Consider the following 18,526-nt stretch of genomic DNA (forward strand, 5'->3'; position numbering starts at 1 on the left):
GTTAACCCCCTCTGGGATGTGGCTGAAAAAGGAACAAGTCCAGACTGGTGTTTCTTCCCTGCAAGCCCTACAATCTTGGGTTGCTTGGGCTTTGCTGCAGCACGTACTCCTGAAAATATCTTGCCGACAGAGACTGGCTCAAACAATAGAGGTGAGAGATTTTGTCTACACTGTAGGTTACTTTGATATAACTTAAGTCACTCTGGGTGTGAATAATCCACACCCCTGAGCAGTGTTCTCTCTATTTTTCCAGCCAGGGGTTCAATAAATTTTATGTGCTCAAAAGCAAGTGCAGATGTGCACCACTGTAGAAAGACCAGCTGCGGGTGACTGTGGGCGCTCTGCTGTTCAGGTGAGTGGCACCTGACTCTCTCCAGGGCGGCTGCCCAAGCCCTCAGCTTACAGTGAACACTGCCCTGCCTGGCGTTAAATATACAAATCAAAGCTTGGGGTAGGCAGTGTGGCATTGTGACAGGCAGTGGTCTCTGTAAGCTGAGCCCTTGGGTGGCCACCCCGGAGAGATGCAGCTGTGGCCCAGCTGATTAGCAGAGTGCCCAAAGCTGGAAGCATGTGTTCCTATGGGGGGTGCACACCCAGACATGCCTTGGGTCACAGAACAGAATTTAGTCTGCCCTTGGATGTTGAAAATTAGTGGGAACACTCACAGCTGAAAGCGCTTCTCCCATCTACATAGCTACTGCTGTTGTCTAGGTGTAGCTGGAGAGCCTATTCATGAGATAACCAAGTGTGACACATTCGTCTCTTCCCATCTGCGTGGGCTCTGGCTACCCTGAATTTCACACCGAGTTTTGACCCTGATTCGGAGCTGCAGTCTGGGCCCCCTCACCCTAAAATGGATTGTACTGACTGTTTGTAGTTTCTGTGCTGACCACTCTGTTCTGCACTGTCTCTGTCGCCTAAAAAAATCTGTTCCACCTGCTGTCTGAGAGTCACATCTGACTGCAGATGGGGGTGCAGGGCCTGGTGACTGCCCCACACTCTGTGACATGGGGCCAGCCCTGCACTTTGCTAGCGGATACTACAGCCTGGTCTCCTTCTACACCTGAAGGTGGGTGGGGCAGGAGCTGTCCGGAGCAGATGCAAAATGAGGGTCGGGAAATGTTGCCAAAAACCAAACCATACAGCTGTGGTGTTGAGTCTCAGAGCCGGGGTCTGCAGCTGGAAGGTCTACGCCGCTCTTCTTTGCTCTCTGGCATGACCCCACCTGTCAGTGACTACATTCCCCAAGAGGCCAGCTTGGGTGCTGCCCATGTGGGGGGGCTTACTATGTTCTTGTCTCCTGCCAGGAGGCTGAGTGGGGAGTGGACGCAGCACTGCCAGACCTGCTTCTCTCCTGCGGCAACAGGAGTGGGACAGAGGCGACTTATGGTAGGATTCCTCTGCTGCCGCACTGGTTGTAACCCTGTGAATGTAGCAAGGCCCCACTGGTCCTGAGTCACTCCCTCACACACAGCCCTGCAGCTGGGCCTCCTTCCCCCATTGCTTTTCTCCTGCCCTGGGCCTGGATTCAGCTGAGTGCTGTGAAATCAAGTGCCATCTTGTTATGGCCTCTGAGTTCACTGCCTCTCTCCGGCTGCCGGGTTTGCAGTGCTGCCCTGAGGCTTAAGGGAGCATCTTCCGCTGGAGCACTTTTCTGAGCGCAGTCGGGAAGCTCATGTCTGGCTCTAGGCAGAGGCCCAGCCAGGTGGCTCAGTGCGATGCGTGCTGCCTGTGCCCACAGGTTCTACCTCTGCAGCTCACATTGGCTGCTGTCTCTGGCCAGTGGGAGCTGAGGAGCTGGTGCTTGTGGTGGGGGCAGCGTGTGAGCCTTCCATGGTGTAAAGGGGAGCCAGGGCAGGCAGGGAGCCTTATCCCTGCCATGCTACTGGCCAGCCTTCGAACAGCCTGTTCAGCAGTGCTGGCCGGAGCAGTCAGGTCTCTTTTCAACTGGGCATTCTGGTCAAAAATTGGTAGCCTGGCAGCCCCAGGTGCGGACGGCAGCGTAGTAGCCTGCGTGGTGCTGTGCCTGGTGCAGGCAGGCAGAGACCGTTGCATTGAGCAAGCCTGTGCTCAAAGTTAACTTCCAGGAAAATGTTTCTCATGAGCGTGGACTGCCGTTTCTGTGTGAAGCGTTCACCCACAGGGGCTGGGGGGGGAGTCAAGAGGAAAAGTGCCAAGAAATCACAGATGTTGGCGTGGCTGGGCCGTTGTCGGAGGGCTCAGGTTAGAATCCTGGAGAAGGGAGATTTATTCTGACCAATCTGTTTTTATCACATTGCTGTTCCTCTTTGCCTGGCCCCTTCTCCACCCTCTGTCACCTTCTCTGGGCTGGGGCACAGGGGTGGAGTGCAAGAAGGGGTGCAGGCTCCAGTTCTTTCCTCCTTTCCCAAGGCCTCTCAGAGTCACAGGCCTGCAGCAGTGTGATAGGGTTAGATGGCCGTTGTGATGCAGTCATGGGTGAGCGGCAGGACAGCGTTTGTGCTGTTGCAGATCAGGGACCCAGCAGCTTAGGCTGGTGTTTACAGAAGGGCTCAGTGGCCACCATGGAAGTGCCCAGTGAGTTGGGCAGATGTTTGGTGCTGGGCGCATTTGAAAATCTGGGCCCAATGGGAGACGTTGGGAGGTGAGAAATGTTAAAAATCAGGCCTTTCCTTTGGAGCCTAGGTGGGAGCTGAGCTGTTTGGGGAATACAGCTCCGATTTGTGGGTGCTGAGAACTACGAACTCACTTGGAAATCTGACCATTAGCAGCTCATGTAGCACATTAGGAATAATGAGGCTCTATGCTGAAGTATCAGCAAGTTGACTCAGACTTTCCTAAACAGTTAAACTGCATTTCAGGTGTGTGAATCTTTGTTTGAGGTCGTACAACCCAGTGTCCCAGGTGGACACCAACCCAACCAACCAATCTTCTTGGCTTCTTCAGAACCATGGCAGTTAGTGTCACATCTCACTTTGTTACTTTGTTACTTTGGAAATGGCAGAGATGTTTAATGACTTCTTTGTTTCGGTCTTCACAGAGAAATCTGAAGGAATGCCTGACATAGAGAATGCTAGTGAAAAAGGGGTAGGTTTAGAAGTTGAAATAAGAAAAGAACAAATTAAAATTTACTTAGAAAAATTAGATGTCTGCAAATCACCAGGGCCTGATGAAATGCATCCTAGAATCCTCAAGGAGCTGATAGAAGAGGTATCTGAGCCTTTAGCAATCATTTTTGGAATATCGTGGGAGACGGGAGAGATTCCAGAAGACTGGAAAAGGGCAAATATAGTACCCATTTATAAAAAGGGGAACAAGAATAACCCGGGAAACTACAGGCCAGTCAGCTTAACTTCTGTGCCAGGAAAGATAATGGAGCAGGTAATTAAAGAAATCATCTGCAAGCATTTGGAAGGTGGTAAGGTGATAGCGAACAGCCAGCATGGTTTTGTTAAAAACAGATCATGTCAAACCAATCTAATAGCTTTCTTTGATAGAATAACGAGCATTGTGAATAAGGGAGAAGCAGTGGATGTGGTATACCTAGACTTCAGTAAAGCATTTGACATGGTCTCACATAATATACTTACCAATGAACTACGCAAATACAATTTAGATGGGGCTACGATAAGGTGGGTGAACAACTGGCTGGATAACCGTACCCAGAGAGTAGTTTTTAATGGTTTTCAATCCTGCTGGAAAAGTATAACTAGTGGGGTTCCGCAGGGGTCTGTTTTAGGACCGGTTCTGTTCAATATCTTCATTAACGATTTAGATATTGACATAGAAAATACACTTATTAAGTTTGCAGATGATACCAAGCTGGGAGGGGTTGCAACTTCTTTGGAGGATAGGGTCATAATTCAAAAGGATCTGGATAAACTGGAGAAATGGGCTGAGGTAAACAGGATGAAGTTTAATAAGGACAAATGCAAAGTGCTCCACTTAGGAAGGAACAATCAGTGTCACACATACAGAATGGGAAAGGACTGCCTAGGAATGAGTACAGCAGAAAGGGATCTAGGGGTTATTGTGGATCACAAGCTAAATATGAGTCAACAGTGTGATGCTGTTGCAAAAAAAGCAAACATGATTCTAGGATGCATTAACAGGTGTGTTGTGAGCAAGACACGAGAAGTCATTCTCCCGCTCTACTCTGCGCTGGTTAGGCCTCAGCTGGAGTATTGTGTCCAGTTCTGGGCACCGCAGTTCAGGAAGGATGTGGAGAAATTGGAGAGGGTCCAGAGGAGAGCAACGAGAATGATCAAAGGTCTAGAGAACCTGACCTATGAAGAAAGGCTGAAAGAACTGGGCTTGTTTAGTTTGGAAAAGAGAAGATTGAGGGGGGACATGATGGCAGTTTTCAGGTATCTAAAAGGGTGTCATAAGGCAGAGGGAGGGAACTTGTTCTTCCTTGCCTCTGAGGGTAGAACAAGAGGCAATGGAGTTAAATTGCAGCAGGGGAGGTTCAGGCTGGACATTAGGAAGAAGTTCCTAACCGTCAGGGTGATCAAACACTGGAATGAATTGCCAAGGGAGATGGTAGAATCTCCATCACTGGAGATATTTAAGAAGAGGTTAGATAGATGGCTTTCAGGGATGGTCTAGAAAGTGCTTGGTCCTGCCATGAGGGCAGGGGGCTGGACTCGATGGCCTCTCAAGGTCCCTTCCAGTCCTACTCTTCTATGATTCTACTTAGTCTGATGCCTCAGAGGAGGCATTATGTCCATGGTGGAAGGATTTCCCACTATGGTGTATAACTTGTGTGTAGTGTTCCGAGGGTTAGTGGATCTGACTGGTTCTGTTTGCCTGTGCACCTGTGTGCAAACCCATTCCTGCTCCACCAGGTAGGGAGTGACTAAGAGGGCATTATCCGTTATTGATACAGCAAACTCTTCGAGCTGCAGCAGGCTCCCAGTTGCCACTTTTGCCTTGTCCAAACTAGGGATGTAAAATCACATTTAATTGCTTAACTGATTAAGTGTTAAGTTTAACTGGTTTACCAATTAAACTGAGGGGTGGGTCTGGAGCAGGCTGGAGTACCACCCTCCCACTGTGCTACTGGGGCTGCTCTGGGGTGAGCTTGGGCACCTGCCACCTCCAGCAGGCCCTGCAGAGCTGGAGCAGCCCCTCCCCATTAAACATAACTGGTAAACCTCATCCATTTAGGCTGAACCTTACCATTTAACCATTAACATTTAACCATATTCCATTACTACACAGGAGGGCTGTGTGATCCCATTTTTCAGGAGCTGGCCCTGTTCTTGGTGCTGGTCTTGGGGCATTTGACACAGCACTCTGTCCCTGGAGGGACTAGGTGACTAACCAGATGGGTTGAATGGGATTTCTGATCTTTTGCATCAATGGTGTGAATGCAGCCTAGCCTACGTCTACACTACAAGATAAATGGCTGTATTTGTCAGAAGGAAAGAAGTAACAGCCTGCCAACCTTTAAACAAATCCTCAGCAGCCACTATAAATCACAAAGCAGTAACTCTAAGCCTGGAACCAGCCCCTGCAACAATCCTTGCTGCTAACTCTGCTCACATATCTACACCAGGGACATCATCACAGGACCTAACATCAACCATGCCATCAGGAGCTCCTTTACCTGCACATCTACTAATATAATATATGCCAGCAATGCCCCATGCAATTTACATTGGCCAAACTGAACAGTCTGTATGTAAAAGAATAAATGGACATAAATGAGACATCAGGAATGGTATTGTACAGATGCCTGTGGAGGAACGCTTCAATCTCCCTGGACACTCAGTAGCAGATTTTAAGGGTGGCAGTCCTGAAACAAAGAAATTTCAAAAATCAGATGGAGAGAGAAGGCTCTGAGCTTCAATTTATTTGCAAATTTGATCCATTAACCGAGGATTAAACAGAGAACGGGAGTAGCTTGCACCTTACAAAAGCAGCTTCTCTGCCCTGGGTGTTAATTTCTCCCCATTGGACTCTGACAATGGGTCATATCAGCCTGTATGATCTGACTTGTTTTTTCCTCTTTTGATACGTACTATTGATAATGGGCCATTTCCACCTTGCTGAATAGACCTTGTCAGCTTTGGTCCTCCCTTTTACTGGGACCCCACTCTTTAAATGCCCATCTGAAACCACCCCCTCCCACTCATGCATCTGATGAGGTGAGTCTTTGCTCACGAAAGCTTATGCTCTAAAATATCTGTAAGTCTGTAAGGTGCCACAGGACTTCTTGTTGTTCTCAAAGTAAAAGTAGGGAATCTCAGGGGAAGGAGAACCAAATAGGCTGGCTTCAAAAGGTGACTGAATCAAGTAAATTGGTTGCTCAGCTGCTTTTCCCCCATTGAAAGAACATCTTCACATTATTCCAGTTAGGTACAGCTTTTGCCTGATCAGCCAAGTAGCACACCAGGCAGGGGACAGTGATACCCCCATGCCAGAATGACTCAGTGCCCTGGGATTGTCCAGGTGACCATGCCATCTCCACTGGTCCCTCAGCTACTTTCCCCCCATTGAAACCTCAGATCGCCATAAACCTCATTACTGAAAATATTACAGGAACAGATTACTGCGTGTGATATCTGCCCCCTAGCCCACGCAATGAGGGGTGGGACATGTAGTTCAAGAACCAGTTGACAGGGTACCTTCAAGGGCTTTCTGCCAGCCCCCTGTCACATGCTGCCCCACTGAAAACATAGTGAAGACCGTGCTTCCCTTTTTGTGGGGCCCACGAGGGGCCATCCAGTCTCCTTGTCTCACCCCAGCGACAGCCAAGCCCTGAAATCTTTGCTGTGTGGGTGGGGAGACTTCCCCCAGTGACAGCCAGGCCCCAAAATCTTTGCCCTGCAGGCACGTGCTTTTCTTAGGTTTGGGGCTAGCCATGGGATGTGGTTTGGCGGGGGATAGACCCTAATTGCATGGCTTCTGTGGGGGAGGGGAGGGCTGCCCCTGTACAAATGTGAACTGCAGAAAAGAAGTTTCTCAGCCTTTCATACAAACATGACTCCCACAGCCTAGCTGCCACATGGTGGGGTGGGGGGGGACTGGCTGGCACCAGCACTGGAAAAAAAAAATCTCAGTCTTTTCTGCTATATCCTGTGCGGGGAAGGAGCCACTATCCTGTGTTGGGGCTATTTTTTCCTGGCTAGATGTGATCGCTGCACTGATGATAAATAACTGAATTCAGAATGGATCCAGGTACCCATTTGAGTTTCCCAGGCTTCCTGGTGCTGAATTCAAATTCATGGGTTCCTGCTCACCTGAGCTGCGTCTACACGTGCACGCTACTTCGAAGTAGCGGCACCAACTTCGAAATAGCGCCCGTCGCGTCTACACGCGTCGGGCGCTATTTCGAAGTTAACTTCGATGTTAGGCGGCGAGACATCGAAGTCGCTAACCTCATGAGGAGATAGGAATAGCGCCCTACTTCGACGTTGAACGTCGAAGTAGGGACCGTGTAGACGATCCGCGTCCCGCAACGTCGAAATTGCTGGGTCCTCCATGGCGGCCATCAGCTGGGGGGTTGAGAGATGCTCTCTCTCCAGCCCCTGCGGGGCTCTATGGTCACCGTGGGCAGCAGCCCTTAGCCCAGGGCTTCTGGCTGCTTTTGCGGCAGCTGGGGATCTATGCTGCAGGCACAGGGTCTTCAACCAGTTGTCAGCTCTGTGTATCTTGTGTTGTTTAGTGCAACTGTGTCTGGGAGGGGCCCTTTAAGGGAGAGGCTTGCTGTTGAGTCCGCCCTGTGACCCTGTCTGCAGCTGTGCCTGGCATCCCTATTTCGATGTGTGCTACTTTGACGTGTAGACGTTCCCTCGCTGCGCCTATTTCGATGTTGGGCTGAGCAACGTCGAAGTTGAACATCGACGTTGCCGGCCCTGGAGGACGTGTAGACGTTATTCATCGAAATAGACTATTTCGATGTCGCAACATCGAAATAAGCTATTTCGATGTTGGCTGCACATGTAGACGTAGCCCTGGAGAGCTGCGGAGATGGAAATGGCCAGCGGAACACCTCTTGCAGCTAAGAAAGTCAATGTAAATAAATGTCGATTCCACACTAGCATTTATCTGACCTATTAAATTTGAACTTGTGCTGTGCCGACTCGCATGGTTGGTGTAATAATACCGATCTTAGTGATCCCTAAAATCGACCTAATGGCATTTACAGTGAAGATGGTGACATAGTAAAATCAAGCTAACTGCCTTGAAATTGACTTTATCATGTAGTGCAGACATAGCCCCAGGCTGCTGGAGACTAGGTGTTAAGGCTGTTCGTCACTCTGACACTTCAAGTGCAAGAGACCTTAAAAATGCCTGGCCTCTGTAGGCTTCAGCTTAAGAGCTTCCCAAGATCACAGATTCCCTGACCTTGGGAGGTGCTGCCAACACTCAAGTGAGAAAACCCCTCTGTAGAACCCAGGCAGACACACTTGGGAAGTCTCCCTGTGAGGTAACCCCAAACTCTTAATCCTCCCTGAGGAGAGAGCTTGAAAACAAAGAAGAAATTAAGCTGCAGTGTGGTGACTGACCTTTCAGTCTTAGACAGACTGTTCTCTGGGACACAGGAGTCGAATCATTGCTGTAACAGAAAGGTGGTTTATTAACAAAACAGAAGATGGACATACTAAAGTATAGTTGGTTCTAGGTGTTACAGAGCAACTAAAAAAAGGTAGATTAAGTACAGAGAATTACTTCCCTGGGATTCAGTTTAAAAGTTCCGGTGTACAAGGGGGTATGTCAGCCAGCCTGAGAATTCACACACCAAACCCAAAATAAAAAATAACCTGATCACGTCTGACTAAACATTTCCTTTCTACTTATATATCCGTATGCCCAGATTTCCTTGTGGCCTGGATAGTTATTGAATTCCTTAAGTCTGCTCAGGCTTAAACCATCGCTGTGTCTCTGCCCTCCGGCCACACAAAAGAAAGACCCCTCAGTTGGTAACTGCTTCAGTTCAAAAATCCCTCCCTCTCTTCCCCTTGGCTTACCTGGCTGCTTGCCAATAGAGAACCCCCTGTCTCTGGGTGTAACCCTTTACAGGCATTCCTTCAAAACACTAGGGCTTGTCCCTGTCTGCAGGCTGCTGGGCTCCACTGTGAGAGGAGTTTGTTTAGTGCTGAGGTAGGGGATGTTCCCATTGCAATATCCTCTTCGCCCTTATTGACAGTCTTAGCAGAAGCTAAGGTCTGAATGGGCCACGTGATCAAGGCAGGACAGAAGCACGTTGATGAGACTATAGGGATGATGTATAGGGCTGCCTGCCTGCTCTGCTGATCATCTAGGGCTGTCAGTTCACTGCATTTCCCAGCTCTCTCCCCTCCTCCGCCCCCAGAGCGGCAATTAAGAATTTTACAGGGCAGAAGGTGCGCTTTCGTTTCCTGTACCCTGGCCAAGAAGTGTGGAAATTGTACTTCTGCCCAGAATAAAAGGGGTTTTAAACCAGTAAAATATTTTAACGGCAGTTCAGAGGGCCACCGTCAACCCCCAGAGGCCTGTTTTCTTTTAATGTTCCATGAGGCTTGGCAGTCTCATGCTATGTCCACTCCTGAGTTGATTTGTCTCACTTCTGTTGCTCCTAAATGTTTAAAAGCATGGGGGAGGGATGGGCTCTGCACGATCCAAGGGGGGATGATTGCGAGCGTGTTAATCTTTGGGCTTGTTCCTCGGTGACCTCAAAGCAAAAGTCACGTCTCTGTTGTTCTTTTCTGCTATTTGTACTGAGGTAGAGCTGAAAGGCTTCAACTGAGACCGCAGCTCGTGGCCCCACAGCAGAGATACTCCACTCTGGCACAGCTTATGTTCCTGACACACACAAAGGGAGAGGAAGCTGTTTGCCCAAGATCACCCAGCAGGAGACAGAACTCAGGTCTCCTGATTCTATTTCCTGTCCTGTATGCTGGACCACATTGCCTCCAGTTAGAGCTGTCGAGCAATTAAAAACATTAATTATGGTTAATCACATGATTCGCGTTGGGCTGCAGTCCCCAGCTGGGGTCCCTGGGGCTGCAGGCAGGGATCTGTACTCCAGACAGCTCCCAGCCACTGGGCTACTGGGGTCCCCATGGCTGGGGCTGCTGGCAGGGCTCAGTGGTTCAGCTGCTGGCAGCCATAGGGCTGCCAAGATTCCTCTGGCCGTGGCTGGGTTCCCTGCAGCCACGGGACTCTGGCTGGGGGCAGCCCTATGGCTGGGAGCTGTCTGGGCATGGAATCCTGCTGGCAGCCCTGCAGCTGCAAGACTCCAGCTGGGGACAGCCCGGAGCCTGGGAGCCGCCTGGGTCATGGAATGCTGCTGGCAGTCCTGCAGCCATGGGACCCCAGCTCGGGGCAGCCCTAAAGCTGAGAGCTGCCTGGGGGCGTGGCGCACCACCTGCAGCCCAAGCTATCAGTCAAGCCTGTGATTAATACGTTGAATTTTTTAATGGGTTAAATCTGCCCTGCATTAATCGCAGGCATTAACTCGTGTTGACTGCCTGCTCCACTTTTCATCTTTCCTTGCTGGCCTCGGTGGTGGATATGTGAAGCTTCGTATATTTGGCTGTACCTGGGTCCTTAGGAGAGCCGCTTAAATTCAAGGCCTCCACTGCTATGTAGATAGAAAGCTCGTTAAGCCGGGGATGATTTTTTTTTGTTCTTTGTTGGCGTAGCACCTAGCCTACTGAAGTTCTGATCTATGTCTGTGCTCTGAACTGCTACTGCTCTACTGACAACAATATATGGCCGTTAAAGATCCCACATCTTTATGTGGGGGAACAGGGCTTTCGAGAGTCGGCAGAAGGGGAAACTGGATCATGATTTCACAGGGAGCTCACAGCTAGATTTGGCAGTTGAGCACCTGAGACATCAGCACTAACTCTTCTCCTCACTTCCCTGCAGGTGGAATTGGGTTTGGACGTGCCAAGGGAAACTCTGGCTCAGAGGCCGATGACGAAACCCAGCTGACCTTCTATACTGAGCAGTATAGGAGCCGGAGACGGAGCAAAGGTAAAATCAAATAGCTGCCAGGGACATGGCAGCTGTAAGAGGCAAAAAAATCCCCCAGACACACTGGTTTATGTCCTTTCATTTCATCCCTAGCTGGAAAGGTCTGAAATAAGTTGACTCTTGGTCTGTATGTACAGATTTTCCTACCCAAGACTAACATCAGCCTAGTCATAAGGTTTCCCCAGCCTGAGACTTTCCCTGCCAGCTAGCAGCAGGTGGGAGATGTTAGCGGAGTTTCCTACTGATTATATTAATTGGCTTGGTTGTTTTTTCGTGGCTGTTCCCTGGATTCTGATATCAGCCACATTAAAGACTTAGGAAGCACTGATCACTGACCCCAGAATCTCTCCCTTATACTCCCTTTTCCCTGGCTGCACCAACCCCCCACCCCATCCCAGCATGCTGGAAGTGGAGTTGGCAGGAAGGAGTTGGGCTTGGGCCCGGTGTTGAGTGATAAACAGTGCACTGGGAAAACATTCAGCAGTGATACACTCAGCGGCAGATCTGAATGAATGGAAAAGGGCGATCGCAACCCTTCGCAAATCTCCCACCAAGTACCATTTGCAGTGCATTAAACTGTAACTACAGTGCATTTTCGCTATAGCCTCACTCAGAGTTCTGTTTGAAGGCCTTACAGATGTCTGGTAGGCACTTCAGGCGTTGGGAGCCAGCCACTTGTGTCCCTGGCGCCAACATGTACCTCTGATATCAACATGCACGACTGTTTGCTTGCAAACTATGGATTGGGGAAGTTTGCTGTATGTGGCACTGATGTGCAAAGTCACTTTGCTTGTCTGTACTAGAGTTTTTTTGTTGGTGTGGCTGGCTGTTACTTCAGCAACACAGGTGACTGTAATAATGGCACTTCCTGAGTCTATGTAAGGCTCAATTTCTGACAGTTAATGCTTCTCAGCAAATTTCCTACCAGCCTGGAATTTTCCATGCTTCTCTGAACAAAAGCAATTAAAAAGAGAGAGAGAGAGAGAGAGAGAGAAATGGGATTGGGTTGGGACTTTAAAAAAATCCTGTAAGTCATGTTGTGAATTAACTGAGAGAAAAAAAGAAAGTCTCTTTGGTGGTTTAAAATTAGTTCCTCTATTCTCCCAATTCAAACACCAGGTTCACTTCATCTCTAAACCTTTGATCAAGTGTGTGCTGCTTAGTCCTCAGCAGAGGAAATATGTGACTTTTGTTCTGCCATTGCTCAGTATGAAAACCACCATGACGTAACAACCAAGCTGGAAAATGATTTGTAGATTGCACCAGTGGGTCTGTGTCCTGAATTTGTTTTGTTTGCTTAGCCAAGCAGGGCCAGAATGCAGCAGTCCTATTAGATGCCGGAACTCACCCAGCAAAACACAGCTCCATTTATTTCCATCATTAGGCATTCAGATAAATGCGCATAACATGTTTATTTCAATGTGAAATTACCTCAACGCCTGTGATTGTCCCAGTGATTTCATATCGGAACAGACACACACATTGCATTTATTTGTGCAGAATAGGACTGCATTCAGGTGTGTTCTTGTATCTTCATTTTTTTCAAAGAAGGCAAATCCAGCGTTGCATACATTCTTGCTGGAATTATACGTGCGGAAAGCCAGTAAAAGCTTCCTGTGACAGCAGTACTGTCGACTCTTTAAAGATAAAGGCCTCGATTTTTTGAAAACGGACTAGTGAATTTGTATGCTCAGTGTTTGCAGTGAAAGAGTTCTGCCACTTTAAACAGCCATGCAGAGAACAGCCCTTCAGTGGTAGACACACAGGTAATATTTTCAAAAGCACCCCCCTGCCTAAGAGCCTGAGCCCCATTCCTTTGCAATGAGTCACTTTTAAAAATGGGATAGAGGCACTTTGAAAAATCCCACCCATGGGATTCAGTGTTGTTAATTCAGTGTTTCCAAACCAGCGGGTTGTGACCCCGGCTTGAAGGTGGGAAACACAAAAGGCAATTTTGCAGGGTATGACAAGTTGCTGGAAATTTAATTGCAATCTGAAGCAAATGAATCCTTGCTCCCCATCTCTTTGCGAGCCCTTCTTCAAAGTGAGTGTTCTCTGGTTACCATTTCTACTTTTGTGCAACAAGAAGAGAAAAATGTAAAGCAGGAGGATTGTGAAATGTTTTTTGAATGCAAATAAGGGGTTGCCAACCTGAAAAGGTGGAGAAACACTGAGCTAGCAGGTCTAATGGGAATAACCCATCTGCCAGGTCAGTGGCAATATGGTATGTTTTGATAGAGGCACCAATGATCTTAATTATTTCTCCATTAACCAGGGTTTTTTTGTTTACTGGGTTGGTTGGTTTGGTGTTTAAACAAATAAGCTCCCTGTATAAACTCCATTGCCCTTGCTGTTGCTTGGCTGAACTTTGCCTTTACTGTCTTCTTGGATAGCATTTTCTGCTGATGTTTCAATGATTGTTAGTTTCCTTGTGTGAAGAAAGCACAAGCTTAGTGGCAAGTTTCAGCATAAAAATTATAATTACAGTCACAACAAAAATCCATAATTGGACAGGCTCATAATTCTAATAGAGATGCAGAGTCAGATACAGTTTGTTATATTGACGTTCTAATATTGATTCCACAGTGGCTGTGTGTCATGGTAGGTGCAATAGGATAGCCATTAAGTCCAATGAGAGAGCTTTTCCTTGCAATTCCTCCCCTTAGACCAGTTCTGCCGGTGCAGAGTACAATTACCGCAGCATTTGGGGTGCTTATCAACAATGATACGGTGGGAAGTCTTCAGAGGTATGTGATTTGTTACAGGAAGCGCAGTAACTAGCATTTGTGTCTCAACAATCCTGCAAATGCAGGGTCACTTATGGATTTTCTTTGTGCTTTGGTCAGGTAAGCTAGTTAGGTGGCTGTACATTTTAATGGTCTCAAGTGGCTGCAGGTTGCACACATAAGGCATGCAGGATGAATTGTTCAAGAAGGTAGGTCAACGGGAAGTAAGTAAATTGTCCATGCTTGTTGTTTTTGTGAGGGGGTATTCCTGACAGTACAGTCTCTTTGACTGTGGGAAAGGTTGTCATAAGAAGGGGGTCTGATCTCCCCCGCTTGATTGTTTAAAACTGGAGTGGACAAAGCATTGAGACTGAAATGGAGTGGATCAGTCTACATTGGCCAGGAATACAGACTGGGGGAATTTTCTTTCTAATCTCTGAGTTCTGGTATCTCAGCCATACCGTGGTGGAGAGTTTCACTCCTTCTAGTGTTGGATCATTTCACTGATGGACATTAATGTTCCTGTATCTTTCTTATCACTTTGGAGACAATGGAAAGAAACATAGGGAACATTCACCATTGTTACCCTAGGTTCATGGGGGAATATTCCCATTTAATGTCTGTCTTGTCAGTCCAGCTCATGGTGGAAACTGGAGTCTGGATGAAAGTGTGTGAGGTTTGAATCCAGAAAGAAATAAAGCTCAGTGCTAATCAGGAGAGGTCCTCGAGGGGCTAGCTAGCACCATATCCTTGCCCTTGCGAGAGGGAGCATGCTTTCTTGTGTGAAGTATTTTGGTCACCCTGGACTTGTTGCTCGCCATGAAGAATCAAACAGCAATCACTAGAGGCAACTGCTTTCTCTTTCCATCGAAGAGCTAGAGTTCATGTGTCCATCATCTGCAAGACAGACTGCTTCACAGTGGCTACGTCTACACGTGAAGCCAACATCGAAATAGCTTATTTCGATGTAGCAACATCAAAATAGGCTATTTCGATGAATAACGTCTACACGTCCTCCAGGGCTGGCAACGTCGATGTTCAACTTCGACGTTGCGTGGCACCACATCGAAATAGGCGCTGCGAGGGTACGTCTACACGCCAAAGTAGTACACATCGAAATAAGGGTGCCAGGCACAGCTGCAGACAGGGTCACAGGGCGGATTCAACAGCAAGCCGCTCCCTTAAAGGGCCCCTCCCAGACACAGTTGCACTAAACAACACAAGATACACAGAGCCTACAACTGGTTGCAGACCCTGTGCCTGCAGCATGGATCCCCAGCTGCCGCAGCAGCAGCCAGAAGCCCTGGGCTAAGGGCTGCTGCCCACGGTGACCATAGAGCCCCGCAGGGGCTGGAGAGAGAGCATCTCTCAACCCCCCAGCTGATGGCCGCCATGGAGGACCCGGCAATTTCGATGTTGCGGGACGCGGATCGTCTACACGGTCCCTACTTCAACGTTGAACGTCGAAGTAGGGCGCTATTCCGATCCCCTCATGAGGTTAGCGACTTCGACGTCTCGCCGCCTAACGTCGAAGTTAACTTCGAAATAGCGCCCGATGCGTGTAGCCGCGACGGGCGCTATTTCGAAGTTAGTGCCGCTACTTCGAAGTAGCGTGCACGTGTAGACACAGCTAGTGTCCTGTCCCATCTCCTAACCCCAGCACTGCACCTCCCTCTTCACTGCTGCTCCAGGCCATAGCCCATTTCCTTTTGTGGCTCTGCAAAGCCCTTGGTGAGATCCAGGTTCTCTCAAACCTCCTCTTTTATAGGAACCCTTGGCAGCTGCTATGACTGCCCCTGGTCTGCCATGCTTATTGGAAGCCACATATGGACTCAAGGGAGTGGCACCTGCTTCTTATCCTGCCCCAGCCTTGAGTAGGCTCTTGATGGAGAGGAGAGTCCTCCACTTGCATCTGCCAGCCAGGCTTCAAGGCAAGGGTCCTCTGTGAACCAGTGACTGTACAATTCACTGGCCTGGGGCAAGGGTGCTCAGAATCAGAGGCTTTGATTGCACCTGGGCTAGGTCAGGGAACTGGCTGTCAGCCCCTCCTGGTGTGTGTTTTAATAGTGCAGTGGAATACTGCAGTGATGGGCATTTTAATAAGCCCTTCAAAACACATTTGCGCTATCAAAACCTACCACGGCACTTGCTGGCAGAGCTCTCCTTGGCAGCCTCAGTGGGAGATGCCAAAGAGCAGACAAGCTGACTTCACTGCTCATTCCCATCAAGCGAGGGCTGGCAGGGCACCGTGGGGGAGATCTTGCTCTTCCTGCCTGCTCGGTTCCTGTTCTCCAGAAGGCTCCTGTCTCCAGGGCTTTCAAACAAGGCACCTTCTGCCATCACTAAAGTCCTGTGAAGAGAACACAGGAGCTGGAAAGATGCTACTCCACCTCCGCATTGCCCATCACGAGAAATTTTGGACTTGGTGTGTTTAGCGCTCTCCTGTTTTCCTCCTCGCAGAGTGGGACCTGTTCTTTCCTGTCCTGCTTTTAAAGAACAACTTTCCTTTGTGTGGCTGGAATCTAGTGGTGTGAATCTAGAGGTGGTTCCAGTGTGGTGTGTTGGCTCTCAGTAGGTCTGCTCACGTGGGCTGCCTTGCAGACACCTCGGGTGCCTAGCAGCAGCCGGCCCTTTGTGCCTGGTGGCTGTGTCTCCTAGCTCCTGTCTGGTGTGCGAAGAGGTTAGTGCAGGGGTCTGCAACCTGCGGCTCTGGAGCGTCATGTGGCTCTTTAAGGATTTCTTTGTGGCTCCCAATTCTATAATTGCAAAGTTTAAAAAAAAAAAACCAAAAAAACCAAAACCAAAAAAAACCCCTCCTGACTGTTTTTGATAAATAGTGAACATCTAAGCCCGACAATGCACAACTTGTGTCTAAATAGCAAACAATGTGTGATCTTGAAACGTTGGCTAAGTCCTCCTTTAATATGTGCAATGCATTGTGGGATATGATTCTCTGTCTGTTTTTTCCCCACTGTGTTGCAAGTAAGCCTTGGTTTCGACAAGGAAGCTTCCGGCATCCCTGCAGTGAGGGGCAACACACATTTTAAGAAAAAACTGAAATTAAGCACGAAGTAAAATTGGCATTAGTTAAAATAGGTTTGGGAGTGAAAGTCAGGAAGACAGTTGTACATACACAGGTGTAAAGTGTGAGGAAATAGAACATGTAAAAAGTTAGTGATCATCTTGCAGTAGACATGTATCAGATTACAAATTATTGTGTGTGCAGTGTTCTTGAAATAGGAGTTACAAAAAGTACGGTTTGACATTACTCATTAAGGACCGTTTCATTTTCACATGTATTGCGGCTCTTGAATTATTGAGCTTTTTACCGAATTCAAAAAAAAAAAAAAAGGCTTTTCTTGCTAGGTCCTTCCATGCAGGAATTCCAACCTGCTGGGCAGACACTGAACTGGCTTTTGATGACCCCTGGGCAGCATGGGCCTGGCACCCATCGGGATGTGAAGAAACTGAGTCAGAGAGCAGTAAAGCGATTTGATCAAGTGTGACAGACAGTTGTGTCAGAACCCAGGACATGACTGTGGGTCCCTCACACTCCCTGAAGTGTTGTTCCCTCCTTCTCATCCTGTCTCTGCCATGCCACAGTCGGAGCACTCACACTGGGACAAAGGGACCAGTTTTTCAGAGGGGCCGAGCTCCTGCAGCTGTCATTGACTCTACCTGGAGCTGCAGGCACTCAGCACTTCTGCACATCGGACCCTGGGTCCTGTGTATGTCTCTTTCCCCAGCTGTGTACAATGCACATTGTTCTTATCTACATCACAGACCCTGGGTCCTGTGTATGTCTCTTTCCCCAGCTGTGTACAATGCACATAGTTCTTATCTACATCACAGAGGTTCTACATCACACAGGTTCTAAAGTGCTCGGGAGCCTGTGACACTGAATGTCACTGCAAAGTATTATTATTATTATTATTATTATTATTTTGATTGAACCTCTTTAGTCTAGCACTCTCTGGTCCAGCAACATCCAGGGTCTGGCATGGTTTTAGTTAGCCGACCAAGTTTCTTGTGGTCCCATTAAGTTTATTTACAGTCACCAGTCCTGGCTCTCAGTGTTCTGTGCTCTAATTTAGCCCTACATGTCTTCTAGGAGCCCAGTAAGTGGTCTAAGTGTTGATAATGCTGTTAGACAATATTGACCTCCTGTGTGGTTCAGCAAATCCTCTGATTTGGCACCAGTGAGGTCCTGAGGATGCTGGACTAGAGAGGTTCAACCTGTATTATTATTGTTATTTATTATTTTTGTAGTGGGTGGCTTGTTGACTGGTTGGTGGCCCCAGCAGAGAAGAAGGATATTTTCCTTGTGATCTGAATAACCTGCCTCTCACGTTGGATGCAAATTATATTTCAGCAGCCATTTATGCCTCAGAGTCACTCTGAACAAGTGCCGCAGACCAGTTCCAGTTCATCCCCACTCCACAGGAACAACACTCCAGTAACATCCCTCAGCTTAGAGTCTCTTCTCTGCCAGCCTGTTTAAGGCAGAGAAAAATAAATCCTTCCTTGTTTGATTGTGTTGCTCTAGGCCAGACAGCGTCTTCCACAATAATCTGACTCCCTTGTCAGGGTAACACACGTATCCTAGTCATCATTTGGTCTCCCAGGAGACAGGTTGTTGCCTCATAAAGCAGCACAGCCTTCCCAGCATGGCCTAATTAAGAACATGGGGATTTGGGTTGCTGTAGTCCAGTGATAAGTCGTAAACTGCCTGTTGGAGAGAGAGGTTGAAAGTGAATCTGGAACCTCCTTGTGTTAAGGGCCTGTGGACAGAGGAGGTGCAGATAAGTGCAGGGAAGTGGGCTTGGCTTGGCCAATAGCCTAGTCTCTAT

The 18,526-nt window shown here is 48.3% G+C and overlaps 1 protein-coding gene across 2 annotated transcripts in view; it reads left to right on the forward strand.

The window, feature by feature from the left end:
- Positions 1 to 18,526, forward strand: part of ASTN2 (astrotactin 2) — a 708,908-nt gene that overhangs the window by 239,350 nt on the left and 451,032 nt on the right. For both annotated transcript variants that reach the window (XM_075015031.1, XM_075015030.1), the window contains exon 5: positions 10,843 to 10,950. In XM_075015031.1, coding sequence (XP_074871132.1) covers positions 10,843 to 10,950 — 108 coding nt within the window. The remainder of the gene's footprint in view (positions 1 to 10,842; positions 10,951 to 18,526) is intronic.

This window comes from Carettochelys insculpta, chromosome 21, assembly GCF_033958435.1.
Source record: "Carettochelys insculpta isolate YL-2023 chromosome 21, ASM3395843v1, whole genome shotgun sequence".
NCBI lineage: Eukaryota > Metazoa > Chordata > Testudines > Carettochelyidae > Carettochelys > Carettochelys insculpta.